General features: G+C 41.1%; 1 protein-coding gene across 1 annotated transcript in view; it reads left to right on the top strand.

Moving 5' to 3' along the window:
* The window catches only part of fchsd2 (FCH and double SH3 domains 2), a 68,148-nt gene that overhangs the window by 28,052 nt on the left and 17,179 nt on the right, over positions 1–22,917 (top strand). Inside the window, exons 4-12 of the mRNA XM_080510072.1 lie at positions 5,361–5,440; positions 5,802–5,946; positions 6,083–6,216; positions 8,750–8,804; positions 8,965–9,093; positions 13,776–13,898; positions 16,352–16,447; positions 21,851–21,967; positions 22,118–22,222. Of these exons, the coding sequence (XP_080366198.1) occupies positions 5,361–5,440; positions 5,802–5,946; positions 6,083–6,216; positions 8,750–8,804; positions 8,965–9,093; positions 13,776–13,898; positions 16,352–16,447; positions 21,851–21,967; positions 22,118–22,222 (984 nt within the window). The remainder of the gene's footprint in view (positions 1–5,360; positions 5,441–5,801; positions 5,947–6,082; positions 6,217–8,749; positions 8,805–8,964; positions 9,094–13,775; positions 13,899–16,351; positions 16,448–21,850; positions 21,968–22,117; positions 22,223–22,917) is intronic.

Raw genomic sequence — 22,917 nt, 5'->3', positions numbered from 1 at the left:
ACCCTGTTTGCCACTCGGATCACAAAAACAGGATACGTACAAGCTTGTTTTTCTGTATGACTGTGTATAAAAAGTAACCGTACCACCTGACACAGGCCATACAGGAAGGGCAGAGTGGTTGCTATAGCAACGTGGCCATTCAGGTGACGACAGCAGAGGAAAGGAGGATGAAGATTTGAGATGTAAGGTAGAAAATTACCAGACGCCGAAGAGACAATGAAAGGAGCACTTAGAAAGGAGAGAGAAATGAGACGGTGGCGGGGATTGGAGGATCAAGGCAGACTAGATATTAAAAGAAGGTGAGCAGGAGAGATATAGAGGTATGGCAGTGGAAAGAAAGACAACCAGCGAGGCTCGGGTGAGATAAATTGGCCAGCAGCACCTCACCGAAGCTGACATGAATCAGTCACACGCTGCGCTTTGCATCGTGCGCTTTCTGCTGAGTTCATCCTTCATTTCTGCTCCTGGGATAACAGGTCTGTCACAACAGACTCGTGTTGTCAAGTTGGTTTAAATTGTGTGCAGGTATCAAAAGAAAGATTGACGCCTCAGAGTGATCTGTGTGCTATTTGATGAGGAAGTATTGTGGTGGCATAATTGTCGTTGTGAAATTGCTGCCTTGCAGCCTGAACTGCATCGTTAGGTCGTGCTAAAAAAGATCATCGGGGCTCAGCAGAGAGCCTTAAGTTCTCTTTAGGGTGAAGCAAACCGGACTCTGACTTGTCAGCCAAAAAAAAAAAACATGTTCACAGGCTGACGTTATAATATCTCACTGAAGAGAACCAATCCTTCCTCCCAAGTTCTTCATCCTCTGTTTTATTGAGCGACCAAACATCCCCCCCCTCTTTAAAAAAAATAAAAAAAAAATGTATCTGACTGTATTCTTGTTTTCTTTGTATCAAGCGTGGTCCACACTTTGAAAACCACTCAACTGTTGGAACCCGGCCATCAGCCCACTGGTCCCTCCTGGTCCCCTGATCCTACACTTGGTTGTCTAATAAAGACATCAAGATGTGATTTACTATTTATTCAGCAAAGATAGAAAAGCTGGCCAAATGCAATGTATGTCTCACGCTGGAGTATGAGTGGAGCGCACTTTGTCATTTTTGTCATGGCATCCGTTCCAAACTAAAGTCAGACGTCCTTAATCAATGTGCGTCATGAATGTATGTGTATGTGTGTGTTTGTTTTTTCGTTCTGCCATTATATGTCAGATTGATAGCAGAACAACCTTATCCTGGAATCGACGGTCAGAATGTACTGTTAGAATGAACGGTTAGATTAATATCCTTGGAGACCCATAGCTATTTGCTTTTGTGGAATGGACTTAAATTGACAAAGTGATTTCCTAATACAGTTTGAGCTCCATCCATCTTCTCTCCCAGTTATCCAGTCCAGGGAGGCGGGGTGCTGGAGCCGATCCCAGCCTACTGTTGGTCGGTGGGTGTTACACTCCAGCCGAGGAGCTACTGGAGCGCAACATAAAATTGCCGTCACTCCATTGGTCCAAACGGCCACAGCAAACGAGTTCTCAGTGCAAAAGTGAATTTATTTACAAGATGCTATGGTGTGCAACAAACAAATTCGTTAACAAATTCCTCTAAGAGTGAGCTGTACTCTAAAAACAACAAACCAAAAGTCACCCTATTCTATCAGGGGTGAAACTTACCGAACACACAAAAGGGAAAACAAATACAAAGTCTTTCCTTCCGACCTATGATAAACAAGAGAAAAAGATTCAACTCAAAAGTGGAGACGGCACCACCCTATTTACATAGTTGACTGGCAAGGAGAGTCACACAGGACACAGAAAACACACACACACATATGACCGCAGTCGTAGCAGTGGGCGAGGGATAGGGATAGGGACACTCTGGATAGGTCGCCAGTTTTCTGAGCTGAACTTAGGTGAACTAAAATAAAAGCATATATTCAATCAGAGTTTTCAAGTCTGTATTGCCAAATTACTATATTTACGTGAAAAGGACAAAGACAAACGCACCAAAGGCAGGACAGTGCATGTTGCATGAGTAATACCCGCACATACAAAACTAAATAATGGATAATGCATAAATTACATATTGTAGATATATTGATCACAAACCAGCATCAGCCTTTGGAAAGATACAATCTGAAAGCAGTTACAACTATGATGCCACGTAAAGTAATCAAGACTTTATTCGATACTGCACTTCTATCCTAAGTGGAGAACAAAGCAGAGGGAGTTGTGTTTTGTTGTCAGAAACAACTACAGGAATACTAACTGAAAACAAATTAGTGATCATAATCAGTATCTTTGTTATTCTTTGCTCTTAACAACCAGTAAGACCAAGACTATCAATGGACCCTATTAACTGAGTTCATCTTTCTGGATAGAGACGATATGACAGTGTCATGTCATATTTGTAGTTGGAACCTCAAGGAAAGCAGAGACCTAAAGACAGTCGGCCAATCTCAGTGTGAGGCGAGCGTCAACGGTATATTGTGGGATTTGGAAAGTTCCATAGACGAGCATGCAGTCTGATGTCTGAGAGGTTTCGAGATTTGAGAGCTTTCTTTAAGATAGACTTGGAATAGAAAACGGGACCCTCTGGTTCCACGAGTGACAAAAGTCACGAGCACACGCTGGTCCCAGATGTCCAGCTGGACCGTATCCAAGACAAACCTAAGATCTTGTGTCCTTGTGCGACACTTTGGCTGCTCCAGGCTCACAGATTTCATTTCACAATGATAAAACTACGCTTTTATTATCTTCCCCTGCGCAGGTGTAGATTTCATTATGGTGACATTTGAGGAAATAATCAGTAAATTCAGAGAAATTCAATCTGTCAAAGAATCTCTGTCAGCGGCTGCTTTAGCTGTCAGTGACTCTTCCTTCTGTCGACGTGAATGTGTTTGTATACATGTGTTGCGTCAATAAAACTCAATACACATTGCTCTGAAATGAAGCGTCATTAAATCCCAGCCACTGTCTTTGCTAACTTAATGCCACGCCTAACTCCAGCCCTCCTTCACACTTGTTTTCTCTCCCTGCACTTTTTCAAACAGTCTTTCATCAGTCCCATCCACACCCACTCCACCCTTCCCTCTGGGTACTCTCTTTAGTCCACACAAATGGGTTTCACCACGTAGTGGACAGTGAAGGTTTGTGTGCCTGGAAACACATGTTTGTCTCGTTTCTGTTTCCCTCTGTATCTCACATTAAATAGCACTGAATAGCTTCTATAGTGAGTGAGAAGCGGTTGGAATCGTCTCCCTACAAATCATGTTGATTTTTTATTAATGGCTCTTGATCAAGATCAATAGGAAAAGGTTTGACTGGTTGATTTTAAGTGATTTTTTAGGCATCCACAGTGTTTTACTGAACTTGCACTGCACTTTTTAATACATCTGAATAGACTGTATTATGTATTTATTCTTTATTTTACAATACATTCATCATATATGGGGGCATGATAAAAAAATATATAGATAGCTACCACTGGATGGTGCATTGATAATCAGCTAGATTAATAACAATAAATAATAAAAACTTATGTATGTATAAGTAAATAAAGTTTTTTATAAATATGGGCAGGAGATTGCATGTAAGCAGAATTTAAAAAAGTGACACTGTGCGTTACTTTCTTGAGATAAGAAGTCTGACAAATCATGGGAAAATGCACTTTTTTTACAGATAATATTTGTATTTTGTGGAAACTATATTGTAATGTGTATGTGTGTTTCATAATTATAAACTTATCTTTAATCTTAAATCTGTGTTTACAACCAAAACGAGGTGCATTTCAAACGACTGAAGTATCGTAGCAAAGTTATTGTCTTCTCAGTCAATCTTGGTTTTTAATTGTGACATATATGAATAGGAAACACAAGAATATTTTCATTCATATGATTCATAAACTAAAATCCTTTTCAAATAAAGCAAAAATAGCTTGGAAGGTCTGTGTGTATTGATTGAAATTATGGGGGGAGATGTACTGATTTAGTATTTTCTGATTTAAAACATCTATTCTCTACGAGGCAAAATGAATTAATTTAAATGGAAAGATATGAAACTTGGGAGACTCTGTCTCTTTGTAATTAATGGTAAAATACTTTGGGTTCAGTTGGCTGCAGGGGACATTTCAGCAGTAATGGAGAGTTTTCTCACATCAGACTGGCTCTCCTCCTGTTGTAGAGGACTTGGCCACAGAGGAAGCCTAAGTTCATTTGGCCGCTCGGATTCCCCCAGGAGGACACCAGCCTCTGTGCCAACAAGGAAAAAGAAAAGGATTTCAGGTCTAAGTAAAGAACGAATTGATCGATGTTTTCAGCTTCAGCTCTTTAAAAGTAAAAGAGGCAACGTTGAGACGCACTAGCACGAGGTGATTCAGTGAAATGTGTGTCGTGAGATTGAGACTGAAAAGTCGACCATAAAGGTTGCTCGGCAGCTTGAAGCTGAAAAACGGTGAAGCTGTATAGAATTGAAATGTGCAACAAACAAAGCCTTCGAGTATCCAAATGTCAGAAATGGCCGGCGACGGACGGGGAGAGCGCAAAGTTGACTCTCTGTGAAAAGAGATTGGTGAGCAGAACCAAGAGCACATTTACATGACCATCTTGAAAACATACTGACATGGAGGGAGGAGGCCTGGAGGATCACTTTCTCCCGACGCTTTGTTCGTCCTCATCGAGTTGTTGTTGTTCCAGTTTGTTAACAACTGTTTTATTAATGAGGATTTGCGCCCGCACCCAAATCTCACGCGCATTTACACGACGGCGGAGGGGCGGCGTGTCTGCGAGCTGTCGCCGCTGACACACTGACCCAGTCTGAAGGATATAGGTTACACTCTCTTTGCAGCCCCACAGGTTTCTGCCGCTTCGCGCTGCAGATGAGTTCAGCGTTTTTAATAGGTGCTTGGGACAAAAATACGAGAAACGGCGAAAGAAAATGAAGCTGTGAAATGAACCGGTGGGGAGTTTCTTTTTAGCGACTTCCATCCTGGCCTCATTGCTTCTGCGCTTTATTTTTTTAATGCAAAAAGAGAAAACTGATGAAGAGGTTCAAAGCCCCTCCCCCCCCACCCTCACAGAGCTTGATCCATATTTCACAATCTCAAGCAGTACCTCTCACACGTGCACATCCTTTGGCTCACAGCAAAGTCATTTTTGGTGTATTGCTGGATTTCCTGATGTTTTCCAAATGATAGGAGATTATTGTCTCCAGCTGTCGGAGTCCAGACGCAAGAAGATCATACATTTGCTCATGCTTGTTGCCTGCAACAGTTTTTTTGTCAGAAACTTTATTGATTCACTTGGAATAAATATTTTTCGAGGATTAAAGTCACGTTTTCTAATATGATGTGTTGTTGTGTTTTCAGGCTTTGCAGAAGTTGGCGAGTCAGTACCTGAAAAGAGACTGGCCTGGAATCAACCCAGACGACCAGAGGACAGACTATAGGTACGTTTGTGGGAGTGGAATACAGAGAAAGCTGCAAATGACCGATTCCCTGCACATTCCGTCATGTTTTGAAAAGGAAGCTATTTTAGCTGTTGAATAACTCCTAAAAAAAAAAAAAAAAATCAAGAAAGGAAAAAAAAAAAATAGTATGATTCATGAATTACTGGAAGAGAGGCACAAAAATGTGAAACTTCAAACTCGATCCAATAAATTGTAATCAACCACAAATGTGCTTTTGCACATCCTGTATCTCCACACAAGCCTTTCAATCTTGCAGGGGTATTCCACAGTGTTATGAAATCTGCCACTTGACAGAGACGCAGAAACCTTCACACTTTGTCTGCTTTCCCTCTCCAATTAGAAATGTGTACGCGGTGTGGCGGTCCTACTTGGAAGGTACGGTGCAGGTGAGCCAGTCCAGGCTCAACGTATGCGACAACTACAAGTGTCAAGTATCGGAGCCAGCGAAGACGGTTCGCCTCTACAAAGAGCAGCAGCTGAAGAAGGTGTGAGGATATGTGGAAAGACTTTGTTCGCGCTCCCTTTCAACTGCATTGCTCTGTAAACCCACACCACTGTCGGCATGACTCATGTCGGTGTGCACTCCCTCTTCTCTCTTTGCTTTCCTGTTTCTCCTCACAGACCATAGATCAGTTAAGTGGCATTCAAGCAGAGCTGCAGGAGTCGGTGAAGGAATTGGCCAAAGCCAAGAAAAAATACTACGACTGCGAGCAGGTTGCCCACGCCGTACGAGAGAAGGCTGACATAGAAGCCAAGTAAGTCTGCCAAGGCTCTCGTGTGCGTGTGTGTGAATACACAAATGTGAATACACAATACAAGACAATTCTTGATTTTATTTTTTCCCAAGATTTAAAGCGACAAATATTCTATTCCAACGTGAAACAGCCTATTGATAAACCTGGCTTTGTCAAACACATTATATAAATTATGTTTTTGTTTTGGTAGTCTAATTGGAGATAATCTGATTATAAATAATGGGATCATTCAAATACATTTGAATAAACCCCAGCAGGTTTGACGCCATCCATTGAGAAATTAGAATCAGAGTCTTTAATAATCAACATCTGACGTTTAGCTTCTGCTGTGAGTGTGTTTCGTCCCAGACAAGATACTTTATTGTTTTGCCTTAGGGGACTTATTTATTTGCATTTAACTTATTCCTATTCATAGATAAGCTTAAATCATCATAAGAAGATCAGGGTCAAATGCCTTGCTCAGGGAGTCAGAGTAGCAAATATTGGTTGTGGGATTCAAACCTCTGATCACAAGTTTGCTTCTCTAACCTTTGGGCTGCCACTTGGAAGTGATGTACAAACCATTTGCAGTCTTCTCAGGAAGTTTACAAAGATGTTGTAATTATTGAAACTGGGTTTTCACAGAGTTTGAATCCCACTGACTCCCATCTGTCAAAATGCACATGTGCAGGCTGAGTGGTAAATTTTGATTTCATGCTTTTTGTTTAAAAAGATATCCTACAAGTCCCTTTATATGTCTGCCGAACTGTCAGACTTTGGGTTTGTACCGTAAAGCTTACTCGTTTAACTCGTCTTAAATTAACTTACAATCAATACTGTCTTAAATAGTGTGCTTAAGAAATGGATAACAAGGTTGATAATTAAGTTTTACTCTCTTGATAGTGACATTTTTTTTCTCTTAATCTTATTGAGAGAAAAAACGAATTTATGCTAGTAAACGGTATCTTTAAAGCGGTACCGGTTTGAGAGCAATTATCTGCAAGTGGCGTGAATATCGAATATGTCCAGATGTTGCAGTTACAGTTTATAGATGAATTACGTCTGCATATTCATTACTTCTACCCGGACCTCAACGCTTACGCTGATGGAATTTGTAAACTTGCATCTGTTTTGAGAACTCAACGTTTGCAGCCAGAGTTTGAGCCGGTGCTGGTGAGTGCTGTTTTCCCGCTCCTTCCCCAGGTCGCGGTCGCTCCGCTGACATTTTCACTTTGTTGCACTCTCGGCTCTGGTTAGCGCTCGCATCGATCGGCCAGCCAACTCTCTTCTGTTCTCTATCGCTCAGTAGAAAAATCGCAACCACATAAATTACCGTGTCACTCTCCGTGCTTTTTGCGTGCGCGCGTGCCTGTATATATTCTGCAAGAGGAAGAATGGCGAGACATAAGTCATTGTCAGGCGACAGGAAAATGGTGTGAATGAATGAATGAGACAAAACACACTTTATATTCTTAACGGCGTTTAGTCTGTGGAGCAATGTCACATAAATGGAGGTGCATCACTCTCGTAGTTCAGTCACAGTCATTATGACACACGCACCCATTGATGTGTGAGTTAAAAGAAAGCACACAAGGTCTGTCTTTCTGCATGGTAATGCGATGAGGACCGACTCCATGCAAACACACACACACACACACACACACACACACACACACACACACACACACACACACACACACACACACACACACACACACACACACACACAGGCCGGCTCAGTCACTTTTGTCCAGAGGGTCTTTCCAGCGTCACAACTGATATAAATCCCAACGGCTGGATCAGGCGGAGATTTATTGCAACCAAGCCTCCCTCCGTGCTGGGCAGCGGCAATTTATGATGCCTGCTCTGAATCAGGGACAAGAGATCAGAGATTCTATTCGACAGAAACGGCCTTTTCCTCTCCACCAGATCTTGTTTGGCTACAGCGCTGCACAAAGGTTTAATGCCGGAATGACGAAATGCAAAGTTGAAAAGTAAGACTGCTGGTGTTAATTGAAAAAAAAAAAATGTTTTCTCAAATTATGGACTACAATGCAAAGTGGTGGAATGTGTGTAAAATTGATATTAACTGACCACTCTCTGCATCAATTCGACGTAAACTTGTTGCCAGTTTTTGATTGAACGATGCAGGGCGTTCTCCATCTCGTTCCAGCTCTCAGCACAGCTCTTCTGCAGATGTAGGCCGACACGCATTCTTCATGTGATCCCAAACAGAATCCATGATGTTGAGATCAGGAATCTGTCGGGCCGTACCATTACCTCCAGGACTCCTGACTGGCCCTGATAGCCTAAGACAGTACTTAACCACATTTGCTATATGGTTGACATCATTTTCCTCTCCTGCTGTGTAAATCTGGAGCCACTCGTGATGGAAAAGTGGCATTTTTCTTTTCTCCATACATGCTGAAAGCATTTCAACTGTTGTGTGTTTGATTCAATCGATGAGCGATCTGAAGAGCAATGAAATGTGCTCTTTTTTTGGACAAGATTCCATGTTTTTAAAATCCTAACTCATTGTTTCTCTTTTTTCCAGGTCAAAATTGGGTCTTTTTCAGTCAAGAATTAGTTTACAGAAAGCAAGTGTCAAGGTAAGCGAGCTTCACCTTTAAAGTTGCATTTCCAGCCCGTTTAAAAACACAAAGTAAAAGGAGCTCCCGCTCCTCGGTGTTCCTGTGAGCTCAGAAAGTGAAGCTTGTCACTCCAGTCTTTTTAGACTAACGCAGCCTGTCTGCCTCCTCTTGGTCGCAGTTAAAAGCAAAGAGAAGTGACTGCAATTCCAAGGCGACACAGGCAAGAAACGACTACCTGCTAACGCTAGCTGCTGCAAACGCTCACCACGACCGCTACTACCACACAGATCTACTGCACTGCATACAGGTACGTGCAAACAGCTGCTCCGAATCTGAAGGAATCTTCTCACAGTAAATCACTTAGAAACTGAAGTGGAGGACAAGTTTGTAATACTGTTCCAACATTTTTCTTTGAGTAAAGGAAAAAAAAGAAGCTCAATCCTATAATACCCTGGGGGATTTTTTTTTTTTTTTTTCCAGGAAAGGGGAAACATCTTTTGGTTCCAACATTTAAATTAGGTGTCTTTGAATTAAAGCTCAATTTAGGATAAAGTGACTTCCTTTCATGGGCGCGCACAGTCAGACTTCCATTCAGCTTGGAAGGGAAATAACATACTTAAAAAGTGATGATTTCACAGTTCTGGTTCTTTAAGGGATTTATGATTTAAAGCAGGGCTCTGTCGAGAACAATCCTAAAAAATGAAGCCATCCTGATGTCTACTCTGAGCAAACGATTGGAGGAAAGAAAGCGGTTGGATGAAACGTATATAGACAATAGACTGAGGAAGCGTTTGAGAGGAGCGAAAGCTTTTACCTGGTCTTCATGCTGAACTTAATGGCATTCATGGCCATTTTGAACCTCGTGGCCTACTCTTCTGCTTGTGCATGTAAACACATTATACACAAGAGCCTTGTATAAAAACACTTAGTAAAGAATCAAATTATATCATTTACAGAGAAATGCATTTTATTTTAGAATATGAAAGTTATTGGATAAAATGTAAATATGTAATGGATACAAAATAAAATGTAAGCCCACAATCAATCTTATAGGATCATTTTGTGTGTTGTGTCTGGTCTGCTGGTAAAGCAGCATTCATCTCCCTGACGATAGGAGTGATTTTAACCCTGTAATAAAGATGAATTCACCAGAAGCAAGGCTGCATATAATAGAGTCTTGGTAGATCTAACCAACGCCACCTCAAACCCTGCCTATTACCACAGCTAAGTTTACCACCATTATTATTACGGCTTTGATTTTTGTCTTTTTAATGTGACATGAAGCTTGGCATTCACGGTTTACATTTTCAGCCAACGTCTGGCCCGATTTATGCGATTAAGAACCCTGATTTTAAAGAATTGGAATGAATTCAGCTTCATTCAGTACATAGCGTTGGAGGCGGGAGTGATTAACTGCTCCTGACCGTTCTTTACTTCTCTCATAGGTTCTAATCAGAATCAGAAAGTTTGGCTGGCTGTCGTCAAGCTCTGCCATAGCTGAAGTGGAGTTACGTGTCACTTTGCTTAGAGCGAGTTTATTTCCTTCACTATGCCTTCAACAACCAGGGATCAGAATGACAATCACATGGCGAGGCTATAGCTGCTTTTTAGATACCTCAGTGCTTGGAATACTGCACTTAGAGCGGCGTCATTTTCCTCAGAAAATACAGGTTGTATCTTGCATGTGCTGTTAAAACTATATGAAATTGCTGGTAATTGCGCACAACCATCTTGAAAAGCTGAAAGGGGTCGGTGGGATTTTTTTTCCTGGAAACAGCACAGATTGCCACAGACTGAAACAGCATGGCGACACAACTCACGAGTGAACTGAAGCTTGCACCGCCTGAATTCTGTATAGAATCAGTTTACAGAATGACAAGGATGGTTGGGGAGCATATTTAATAATAAACAATAATTCATTTAATTTGTAAAGTGCTTTACATTTTGGATAAGAAATTGCCCCAAGTGAGCATAAGGAAATAAAAGCATACTAGTGAAAATGTAAGATTAAATTAGATAAATCAGATAAAAGCAAGCGTCAACAAGGCTGGTTAAAACCATTACAAGGAGGGAATGAGTTAAAGGTCATGGGCTTTTCTTTATTTTTAAATTATTTTGCACCATCTTCGCTCCAAAAAGTTACCAGCACACCATTCTGTGTGAATTCCCACTGCTTTTTAAGAAAAGCAAAAAAGTGTACTTCTGCTCTGCCTTGTGTTCTTTTTGTTTCTTTTTGCGCTTTCGCTCTCCTCAATCTCTGCCGTCAGCATGCCTGTGCATCTATACTATGAGGCCACTCTGAATAATAGATCCTTGTGACAGGAGGACAGGACTGCAGGGAAATGTGCCCATGTACACATACTCACACATACGAGGAGAATGAGGGACATAGCTCGAGGGGGGCAAGCTGTTTGTCCCCTCTCCCTCCTCCTTTTATTTGTGGTGCTCACAGGTCTTCACCTGCCAGACAGTGATAAGAGCAGTCCCAAACCCGGGGGGGGGGGGGCAAAATCTGCATCACAAACACCTTCTATTCAATAAAACTCTATTCAAGGTTGTTTTTTTTATAGCATTGCAAGATTATTGAGAAGCACTATGCACTTTTTGGGCCTATAAGCTGAAGTGTCGCTTTATCATGGACCTCATGGACTGCCCTGGGTACATAACACTACATTTCACGTTTGAGAAGTGGAACAGAGAACAATTTCTGCAGTAGAAAACTCCATCCTTGACCACGCTAGGTCATCTCTTGATAATGTTGAAGCGTAGAGTGGAAGATGGGTGCAAGAGGTGACTGAAGGGTGACTGAGTGGTTCTGGGGATGACGGATGGGGAGACGCGTAATTTGATAACCTTGTTTAGATCAAAGCCTCACTTCATAAATTCTGACTGGACCTGAGACCTGATAGGGGCTGCGGTGATAACTTCTATCCCATAAATGAGCTTGACTGACTGACTGACTGACTGTCCTTGTTATGCGACATTTCTAGTGAAAGGACCGGAACAGACTGTTCTACATCTCCCTCTTCTGTCAGCAGTCAATGCTTTTATCACTGTCCATCTTCAAAAGGCCCAAGCAGACACATACACACACACACGCACGCACACACACACACACACACACGCACTGAGCGGCACAAGTACTTACACTTCTGTCGCCCTGTCTGGAAAATGGTGCTGTACTTATTGTCTGCCCCGATGCAGTCATTCAAGCCAAACACACACACACTAAAAAAACACACACACACGCCCTCTGGCCATTGGTGCGGAGACGGGGCTTTTTCTGGGAGCTGACTCACTTCATCTCAACACTACCCTAAATGGACGAAAAGAGGAGGGGAGGAAGAGAAGAAAAGAGGGAGGAGGAAATGACCAGAACGATGAGGGAACATTTAGGGTGAAGTCAGCCAGCCACTCGGCCTTAATGACATAATTTCCTTGTCAATATCCCATTGTTTTATATGTTTGTGCGCGTGTGCGTGTGTGCGTGCGCACAATTACCACATTCGTGGGTTTTTACTGTATTTCCATGTTTATTTAAAAAAAAGGCCTGTTCTTTTGCAAGTGTTTATAAGCCTGTCAGACATGTGTAGTTGTTAGTGAGGAAGCTGAAAAGATCCCGTGGCCAGTGAGCTGTCTGCTGGATGGTGAGAGCGAGAGCTCTTGTGAAGTACTTTGGCATTTTGTGCCTGTGTGTCCGTGTGTGTGTGCCTGTGGTCTCAGTGCTTTGTCGAATTGGAATCTGAACCCCGTCACCTTCCCTTACAGCTGTATGAACACGAGCCAAAGAACACTATCACACACACACATCTCCAATACTGTCATTTTTTTCCCCATCTTTCTCTATTTTTTCACGCTCACTAATACATTTCGGACCATTTGAGATGCTCACTCTTCCTCCTCCTCCTCCTCTCGTCTCCATTAGCCTCTCTCTCTCTCTCTCTCTCTCTCTCTCCCTCTCTCTCTCTCTCTCTCTCTCTGGCAGTGTCGTCCACATCCTGGCAGCTTCACTGCGGCTCCCCACAGAAAGGCTGTTCATTTGGACTGCATAACTTCATTAAGATATCTTCATCGGTGCTTCAAAGCTGTCAGATGAAAACATCTGCTTGTTTTAGGTTTTTTTTTCTTGCCTCTTGTTTTTCACAACAAACATTATTTTGTTAAATAAATTAGTGAAAACTATTGTTTTGGTGCAGCACTGGTTTTAAATTAAATATATACTGGAACTTCTATTACAGTTTTATTTGATCATGTTTCTTTTTCTTCTTTAGTATTCAAGCTATCAACTGTTAGACACCACATTGGAATATTTAGGCTGCAGGACACCGTAAAATAATAATAAAAAGAAAAGGTAAATCCACATTCATCATTTTCTCAATCAAAAAAAAAGAAAGAAGTGCATTACTGCACAATCAGACCCTCCAATAACCGTTATTCAAACTCTCCCTCCTGCCAATGAATTGATTAGCCAGTTGGTCTGATCACAGCTTTAGAAAGATGCGTCTTCAATTTTTGTCGTATTCGAAAGTTTGTTTTCACACTTTGCTACCCGCGTTTACGGTTTTGCCGCATCACGGAGTGAAATGTGTTGAGCGACTGAGAACGAAACACGCTCAGACTGAAAGGGTGGATGAGTTCTTGAACAGTGTTCAAGGTTTAGCCAAAAGAGTTTTATTCATCAAATGAGTTGAGACCACTGAGGCTGCGGTTTAGAGAATGGGGGTTTCGCGCATTAGAGAATAATAGATGCGGGGGAGTGTTGCACTTAACAAAACATCATGTTTGAATGAATAAAGAAAAAGTCGTACATCACTGAAGCTTTCTCCATCTACTGTTTGACCCTTGTTCTCTTTCTCGTCGGTCTCATTCTTGGTGTCTCTCGCTGATTCCCTTGTACTCTTTTACTTTGTTATCAAGGATTATGGACTTATGTTGATTTAATCCTTCTTTCACTGTAGCCCTTGTTCCTTCTCGCTGTGTGTCCTCCAGGCTTTGGACGGCAGAATCTACGAGCATGTGAAAGACTACCTGATAGCTCTATGCCGCACTGAGCTCGAGGCGTCCCAGGCTACACACAACACCTTCCAGTTTCTTCTCGACAAGTCCACCAGGGTGAGTCACGTGTGCTGAGGTCATTTATGAGTCAGCTGCATATTTTACGGAGGGGATTTCTGAAATTGGTGGACTAACATCCGAGTATGTTTGTTATCTTAGACCAGGGGTCTGCAATCCTGGGGCTCCAGAGCCACATGCGGCTCTTTAGAAGTTTTGTTGTGCACACAACTCTAAACATTTGATCTTGTTTTAATTTTATTTACTGACACAAAGTCATTTTTAAAAGAACTTTTAACTCTTGGTTAAAAGGGCTTTTAAAAAAAGCCAAATAAAATTGAACTTTTACAGTAATTTAGCCAGGTGTTTGTCTGACAATCTAGCTGGAGAGCAAGATTTTAAAGGCTCAGTGGTTTTGAGGATGATCCACATGCATATCCACTCCAGATACCGAAGGATCGAAAAAGTAGTACCATACGTCATCCTTGGAACATAGATTGCAATAATCACATTTCGTACATCATGAGTCATAATCACCTTTCCCATAGCACTCGCGAAAACAGCTTTAAAACAAATCTAAAATGGCGAGCTTAACATGGGGTAAGAAAAACACACAAAACTGCTTAAAAATTAGCCAAAATAGTTAAAACAGCTAAAATGTCACAATTGTCTAAAATTGCTGAAAAAGAAGGTTGAAACCACTGAAACTTTTTTGAACCATCCTAATTGAACTCAACAAGGTACATTTTTATAGAAACGTAAAAACTACCGTATATATAATACTTTAAGAGGTGTGTTATAAAGGTTCAATGTGTTTTGCAGCTCCACTTAAATTTGATTTGGTGAGAAATGGTCATAAAGGTTGCAGACGACTGTCATGGATGCATTTCCCCTCACTGAGAAGAGCAGATTCAAAGGGAGCCAAATAAGAACCGTTTAGGAAATTACATTTAAGTGATGGGACGCAACATCGCTGAGTGGCAGACAGAGGAGATGACAGGACCTGTTAGGTTTTGATGCTGTGGTGCACGACTAATTGGCTTTTGGGAGAGAGTCCCAGATCAAACTGAAAGATGAGGTAGAGAAGAAGGAGGTTGCATACCAAAGGTTTTAGATGGAATGCTTATTAAAAATAAAAATAAAAATATGTGATAATATGACAACATTTCCCCAAGATATAGTCACACCACCACTGTTAAGATTTAAACTGTTGTGCAAATAATAATATTGATAGTTAACTACTAATGCACTGTTAACCAAGACATATTGATTGGGCGAGGGAAGTTTATTTGTACAGTGCTGTTCATACACAAAACCATTCAAAGTGCTTCACAAAGCAAACAAATGCATACAATTACATTAAAATCATAGAAATAAAACCAGATGCTAAGAAAATAAAATGCAGTTAAAAGACAAAAGGCAATTTAGAACAGTGCATTTAGATTAAGGCATCCAACATGAGCCTTTTCAATCTGTGTGCTTGTTTTTGCATCGGTTACATAAATTAAAACATTGAAATGATGTTCACTTGAACACTTTTAACCAAAAATGTGTCAGCTGGTGAAAGTGAGGCAACGTCTTTAGGTTTAGTTTGTTCTCTTTCGTCGCTAAGAACTTAACTATGCGCCCACTGTCACCACGCTCATTGGCCACTAATGTGATGCATGACATTTGAATTAACATACAATGTTTTATTCAATATAAGCCTGAAATGTGGATTTAAAGACTTGATAATCTTCTCCTTCATAAGAAACCGAGGCGGTCGACGGTGTGAACTCACCAAGGTTACAATGCTTGTCGAATACTTGTTTACGTGTTTCCATGACAGTAAACTCTCATGAGAATAGTTGAGAATTAATTAGCACGACATTTAGCAAAGACAAAGACAAGAGAACACATTTGGCTGGTTTTACAGTCCCTCCACCACCTGTAAGCTTTTCTTAGAAATAATTTTTGGGGGGCTTTATTTTTGACCTTTATCGCTGTGCGTGGCTCTCACTGGGACTCTCAGACCTGTCCAAACCTGAGATCCTCCATAAGTGCCCTGCTGACAGTCCCCACTACACACATTAAAAAAGAAAAAAGAAAAAAAGACCAAGCTTCGTGGAGCTCCAGCTTGCTTCATCATTCAGTGCCTTCTTTTGTCATTGAAAAGGCTTTGCTTTTATATGGTCGTTATATTCAGTTTTCATTTGTTGCCGCATTTTGGACTCTTTGCATTTTTCATTTCCAAAGTATATATTTTTTATATTTGCTACTAAGCTATTATCTTCCAGTCTTGCTCGGTTCTGATAGTTTTATATTTTTCAACTATTCCCCTTTTCTTTTCTTTTTTGAACCATTCGTTTTCAGCTATTTCTGTATTATGCTCGTTCTACAACACTTTGTAACACTGAGTCTACTGTACACATTTCAATGTCTTGAGCTCTGTGAATATTGAGCAGCTGAATAGACTCTGTTGTTGTTAAGTGTATTGGATTAACTGTCTCCGTGTGTGTGTGTGTTTCCCTCAGATAATCCAAGAGTTCAACCAGCAGTTGTTCATGCAAGAGAACCCAGTGTTTCATAAAGCACACGACTTTCAGTTCCAGCCCAGTGAATGTGACGCGGTGAGGCTCGCATCCCTGCGCAGACATCCACAGTCTTAGTATCCCCAACACGTGTGACTGACGCCAACCTGTTCACTGCAAGCTCTCTCTCTCTCTCTCTCTCTCACTCACTGCCATGCCATGTATTTAGACTCGTATCTCAATCAGTTTGTTTGCAACTCAAATAGAAGTCAATTTACTGTCATTCATAGGATTTTAGAGAAGCCGACCGCGTGTTGATCTGAGAGCATTTGGCAAATAAAAAAAAACCAACAAGCCAAAACTGATTATTGTTATTCTTCTGAGAGATGTTTGGATCCTTTAGAGATTCCTTCATGTAAACATCTCAAGAGGGAGTTGTCCAGTTAATGAGTGTCTTCTGACAGTGTGACAGAAGCATGAATCGGCACGGTGGTTCTAATTCTAATCGTCGACACCAAATCGGTGTCCATTGGGAACTTGTTTCCTTTCAGTCTTCGTGTCTTTTCATCTTCAACATCAGAATCATCTGAAATTAAGTTTAATTTGTTGCTGAACGTTACAAATATTTGAGATGTTTGTCAAACGATAGCGATGCAGCAGTGGGAATCATGCTGTCTTCTTCCTTTATAGGGTAGCAATCCTTTTTTTTACCCACCTGTGTCTCGGAGTCATATTTTGCTGTCGAGTTTCTATGATTCTCTTTCTCTTTCCACCGTTGTTCTCTCCACGTTCCAGCCGATTCTCTTCTTGTCCTCTCTAATGCCTTTCCACTTCTCCAGTACTTTTAACATTTTGTGTGTAACAATGATCTCTTCCTTCCTTTAGTCTTGTTCGTGTTTGGGCCCTTGCTAACACTTTTCCCTCCACTTTCTCCCCCCCCCCCATTAACCCCCGTCCCTGTGTTTGCCTGTTGCGTGTGCGCTTGCGCTGCTGCTCTGGGATGTGTGGGTCTGTGGGCGTCGGCCCGCCCGCCCGCCTGTATGTGCGTGTGGCAGACTCTGAGTTCGGTGCAGCAGTTGGTGGACATTGAGCCGTCGCCCGTCAGTGCCATGAGAATGACCCTGGCACAGGTAGTCTGAAACTGTTGTTAGCACTGCCATGTTCATTCCCAACACAAACCATCCACTCCATTCACGTCTTGATGTTAGTCTCGATAGCACTATAGCGCTCGATCATCAACCTGACCGCAAACTGAGGCGACACGTTCGATATGACGCTTCGCCTCGTTGGTGGGCAAGCTGCTGTCGAATGGTTTCAATCTGGTACTTTTGGGATCCGTTTGGATGTCAGGCTCCATTTCAGACCAGCAAATAACCAATTACAGAATTGGGGGGGTAAAAAACTGTGATTTTACATTGAGTTATACATGCACTTTACAAATTGTACTCTGCGCCTCAGAACCCAACTCAACCAACATGATATTTATTCAATATCTGCAGAGATAATCTTATTTCTTATTCCTGTTACACTGCAGTGAAGTTGATTGTCTTGTGGAAATCCTACCTGGCTTTACCAGTAAGTACAAATGTAAAACCTTCTGCATTCCTGACTGTAATACAAACATTACATAATAATCAGATTACTGTATAAAATACATAATTGCTGTTGGTATTTGCAGCCTTTTGTTTCTCGAACCTAATTGCCCATCTGCTATTATACTGTAAATGGATCCACTGCCATTGGAAATTAGCTGCCTGGAAGTGCAATAGAGCACCCAGGAAATCCCACATTTTATGTATTAACGGCGATAATTCTCAAAACCAGCTGTAGTTTTCCAAGTGTACATATTAAACGCACTACTTGCTACATCATCTGAATCCTAAAATGATGCAAATACAGGTAACAATTTGCATAAAGTTGAATATACTCATGCTGTCTCTATGCCAGTGGCTGTCAATCTTTATGTACTCCCTTTACTTAAATAAAGTCTGAAAGGTCCACACAGGAGTGGTTCAAGAACTGCACATTTGATTAGGTCACTGACATTATCAAACAATGTTAAGGTAATATAATAAAAGGCACTCTTTGTAAAAAGGTTGACTTGAGTATAAATTAGTAAGTACTGCCTGCCTCCATAACTTAAACTCTGATTTAAAGTTTGGACAGCAAGTCAGTGAGAATAACCTTTTCGTCTCACTCACCCGGCCAAACAGTTGAGAGCAGGTGGAGGAACGTTCCAGCATGTCTGGCCGGGTTCAGCACAAAAGCTTTTTGCACAAGGGACTTTAAGGAGCAGTGGGTAAAATATTAAAGAAGCGCGAACTCTTGGCTTACATTTAGCACCTTTCTGCTCTTAGTGATTTATTATCATCATTGGCCAAGAGTGTTGTCTTCCTAATGGCAGTGGACAGAAACGACTCTATTGAAATGATTTGTTTTCACCCTTTTCCCTGCGTTTCGTGACATCACCGGACACTGATCCTGCCAAATAACATTCTGCACCTGATAATGAGGAAGCATTCTTTATTAAAGTATATTTCTCCTCTTCTGCTTAATTATAGTGGACGCTGCTGCAATGCATTGTAATTTTCCCAATCTCCAAATCCATTTGTCACAGTGACACGACCATGACGGCTGCGTGCTTCAGCAAAACAACACAGGCGTGGCTACAATTACACCCGACATCATGATCACCACTGGTGTGGCGCATAATGAAAAGGGACGACAACAACCCAATGTGGGCGATTCCTTAAATACAGCTTTGGACTGTGCCACAGCAAACACACCAGTCAGAATATAAAATTCCCTTTTAAACCTCATAAATTCGACTCTTCCTTCCCCACCCTGCTCTCTCCCACCTGCCATCGCCTGAGTAGCTGCAATTGGATGCGCTGTGGGATAAAGCCACCTTTCTTAGAAAGTTAATAGCAGCGGTCATCTCAGCGAATTCCGTTTGTTTCTCCATTTTTACTCTCAGAAGCTCTCATGCTCTGCATTGTGTAGTGGATTCACGACAATGAAGCAAGATAGCCGCATTTGCTGGATCGCTAAATAGCGCCGTTATGGCAGCAGCTCCTCGGCGCTGTGACACTGCCTTACTGTACAATGTGTTGGTGAGCACTGCAGTCCCAACAATAGATGATTCATCGATGTTGCAACCCCTAAAAAAAAAAAAAACTCAAAAAAACAACAAAGAAAATCACGAGGCTCTCGGCGTCCTCCCACAGTCTTTGGTGTCTGTGTGATTTTTATTTGCTCATTCATATCGTGTTTCAGGTTCATAATCAGGTCACTGGAGACAGAATGACCACGTCTGTTAGCGTTTTTTGTTGTTTTTTTTTTTTTTAATTTGCTGTATTTCTTTTTTCTTTTCAGATACTGTGTTCATTCTTGCTACACCACCACACCGTGATTATACCATACATTTACTGTGCATATGTGAACTTCAACGTAAATGTATTCTTTCTTTTTTTTTGTATAATGCAGGGTAATACTGAAATCATACCAAATATATGCATACTGAGCAGGATTGTACCTATATGTAGGAGTTTCTATATTCATCTTTTTTCTGCCAGTAATAAACACGTCATTGCTTCTGATCTTTAACACGTATCTGCCACATACAGAGAACAGGCTCCAGCTGCTTTTACAAATGAATTTGAACACCTCACATAGAAATACTGCTGCCTTGACTAAAGTGTGATACAGGTGTGGTTCCAGGTGATTTATTGTCTTAGTCAAAGCAGCGGTATGCCTCTGCAAGCTGTGGAGACGGAAAGAAAGATTAGATCGTGTGAAATTAAACAAACCTGCATCAGAACAGACACCAGCGGCCTCTTCAGTCGTCAGCGGTTTAAACTGCTGGAGACAGTTTTGTTTAACAGTAATATGAAAGGAAGGACCAACAAAACGATGACGACTAACAACTTTCAATCTGTCCCAGTGGATTTCAGAGCGTGGGCTCGGGAAGTCGGAGAGCATGGGAACGAATAAATACGTGGAGGATTGGTTTTATTGAAACATTCAAGTTTGAGAAAAACTCAAATAGTGAAATATACCATGGTGTAAAATCGTGAAGTGTAATAGCTGCAGACTTTAAAGAATGATAATGTTTCTATTATTTCTGATTTCCATCTCACTAGGATGTTAAGTGTTTTGCTTTTTATTCATGAATGCTATGTTGTAATGTGAAAAAACAAGAGAGAATCTTATATATGTTTGAGCCTAAACATGCAATGAGACGTTTAACCTCAGCATAAAGTATTTCACACTCACCAAACATCCAGACAAGTTGGATTTTACTCCCTATGATTTCTTTACATTATTGGATTGCCATCTGACAATTTATAATTTAGGGTTTTTTTTAGATGCTCACCAACATGTTTTCATAATAAACATAAAACTGCCTCACAGAATGACCGGTCTGAACTAGCAGCACCACGGGAACTCATTTAAACGTTGCATACAAATTGTGAAAGGCATATTTGTGTACTGCTGTTCACATTTTCTCCATTGAGATGCGATGTTTCACAATCTGGAATTATTTAAATACTTTTAGCAAACTGTTATGTCATAACGTAGCAGAGCTCACTCCACTCTATGTAGTTTTACAGCCAGTGTTTTATTATAGTTTTCTTTCTCCTTGCAATTCTCCTTTGCCTGGATGTAATTAAGCTCTGGATCTCCTGTGTAATACTCTTTGTTTCACATCTATACTTAACCAGATTCATACCCCATTGTGACTAATTCCACATGTAATTAATAGATAGAACATACACAAAAAGATGCAATTAAAATATGGGGGATTTTACTTTGACTGTGCGCTTTTGTTATTAAACTATGGGAATCACCGTTTCTCACACGGCATTACCATGGAAGTACTGATGTAATTAGTTTGGAAAGATTTGTAATTCTATCCCTCTGTGATCCATATTCATTAATAATGTTTTCTTTTGGAATGCTCCAAAAACTCTCTTAAGATACAGCTATTTTCAGTGGTATTTCTAAACTGTCATCAAGTTGTAATTGAAGCATGAAAGTATGTGACGTCATTATTTCAGTACCATTCCCAGCCCACTTCAAACCAATGATAAACGTGCAGGGACACAGTTTGAATGTTGTTGTAGAGTATGTGGCTGTGGGAAGTGGCCGTTAAACTTGAAAAAGATATTCCAAATATGAAGACAATTTGCCACAAAGTTAACACGCGTCACTTTCTGGAGTTTTTCCTATTGACCTACACAGTCCGAACGTTCTTATCTTTACCACCACAACTGTGTATTTACCCTAATATCAACTGCAACATTTAACACGTCACACCGAAATACTATATTATGGACGCTCGTCCATGTGTGCACCACATAGAGTGTTCACATTTTCACACACTCATGGTCTTTGTGTTTTGATCTGAACTGTTGAGTTCTAAGATGTTTACATTGCACTGATATGTGTCTTCCTGCTGTGATGATGTGTGATGTGTGTGTGTGTGTGTGTCCGCATTAGAGCCGTCAGCTGGAGTCGGAGTCGGGGACCACAGAGGAGCACAGTCTGAACAAGGAGGCCAGGAAGTGGGCAACCAGAGTGGCCAGAGAGCACAAGAATATCATTCACTGCAAGAGAGTAAGAGTGACACCCTTAATACCGATTTTAGAACCTTAATGTTGCAAGGGGAAAAAAACAAACAAAACTGAAGTCGATTTTGAAATACATGCAGGCTTTGTTTGTATTTTGTTTTACGACGCTTTGTGTTTGCATGTGTGTTGTTTTCAGTCGCTGGAGGAATGTGAGAGTCACGGCTTGCCTCCCACGGAGCAGGGCAGACTAGATCTAGAGCTGAAGATAGAAGACACCAAAGAAAACATGCGCAAATCCGAGGTCTGTGAGTCACATTGTCAACACCTGCTATTTCCTCTGCGTGTGTGTGTGTGTGTGTGTGTGTGTGTGTGTGTGTGTGTGTGTGTGTGTGTGGGATTGTATGTTCTTTCCATGTTTGTATCATCTGGATGCTGCGTTTCCATCTCAGTCTAAACACACTTTTTTTTCCCCCTCTTGAAGCACAACTGATAAATGTTTCCCATTGTTGTAAACACACTTAGCGGATGTTGCTCAGCTGTAACATCAGAGGAGCATTAAGCCGAGCACGCCAACTTTCTCCTGAGGTGATGCTGCTGCTGCTCGTTGCGCAATCGTTTTTGTTTTGTACCCTCATATCAAAACAGTTGCAGTTGTTCAGTGAAAGAGAAGAAAATTGTCATTCACTTGTCCCTGATGCCAACATGATGAATTGAGTTTCTTTGCATTTGTACTCTGTTGTAGATATTCTAACATACTGTATTCATGCAGTTACATTTGTCTTCATTATGGAAGTATCGGATCAAATTTTACTCAACTTCTTGCTCCTTTAGCTTTTTCTTTCTTTTTCACAGTTTTTTTTTTCTTCACTGGTCTCTTTTTTCATTTTCTTTTCACACCTTTTTCTTTTTTTTTTCATTCCCGATCCTCTGCCATTCCACCAGCTCATACATCTCTCATTTATATATTGATTCACACAGATTCAATGTGTCACACAC

The sequence above is a fragment of the Blennius ocellaris genome (assembly GCF_963422515.1).
Source record: "Blennius ocellaris genome assembly, chromosome: 2".
Lineage (NCBI taxonomy): Eukaryota > Metazoa > Chordata > Actinopteri > Blenniiformes > Blenniidae > Blennius > Blennius ocellaris.
The sequence above is the reverse complement of the archived record's forward strand: the minus strand, read 5'-3'. Positions and strand labels throughout refer to the sequence as shown.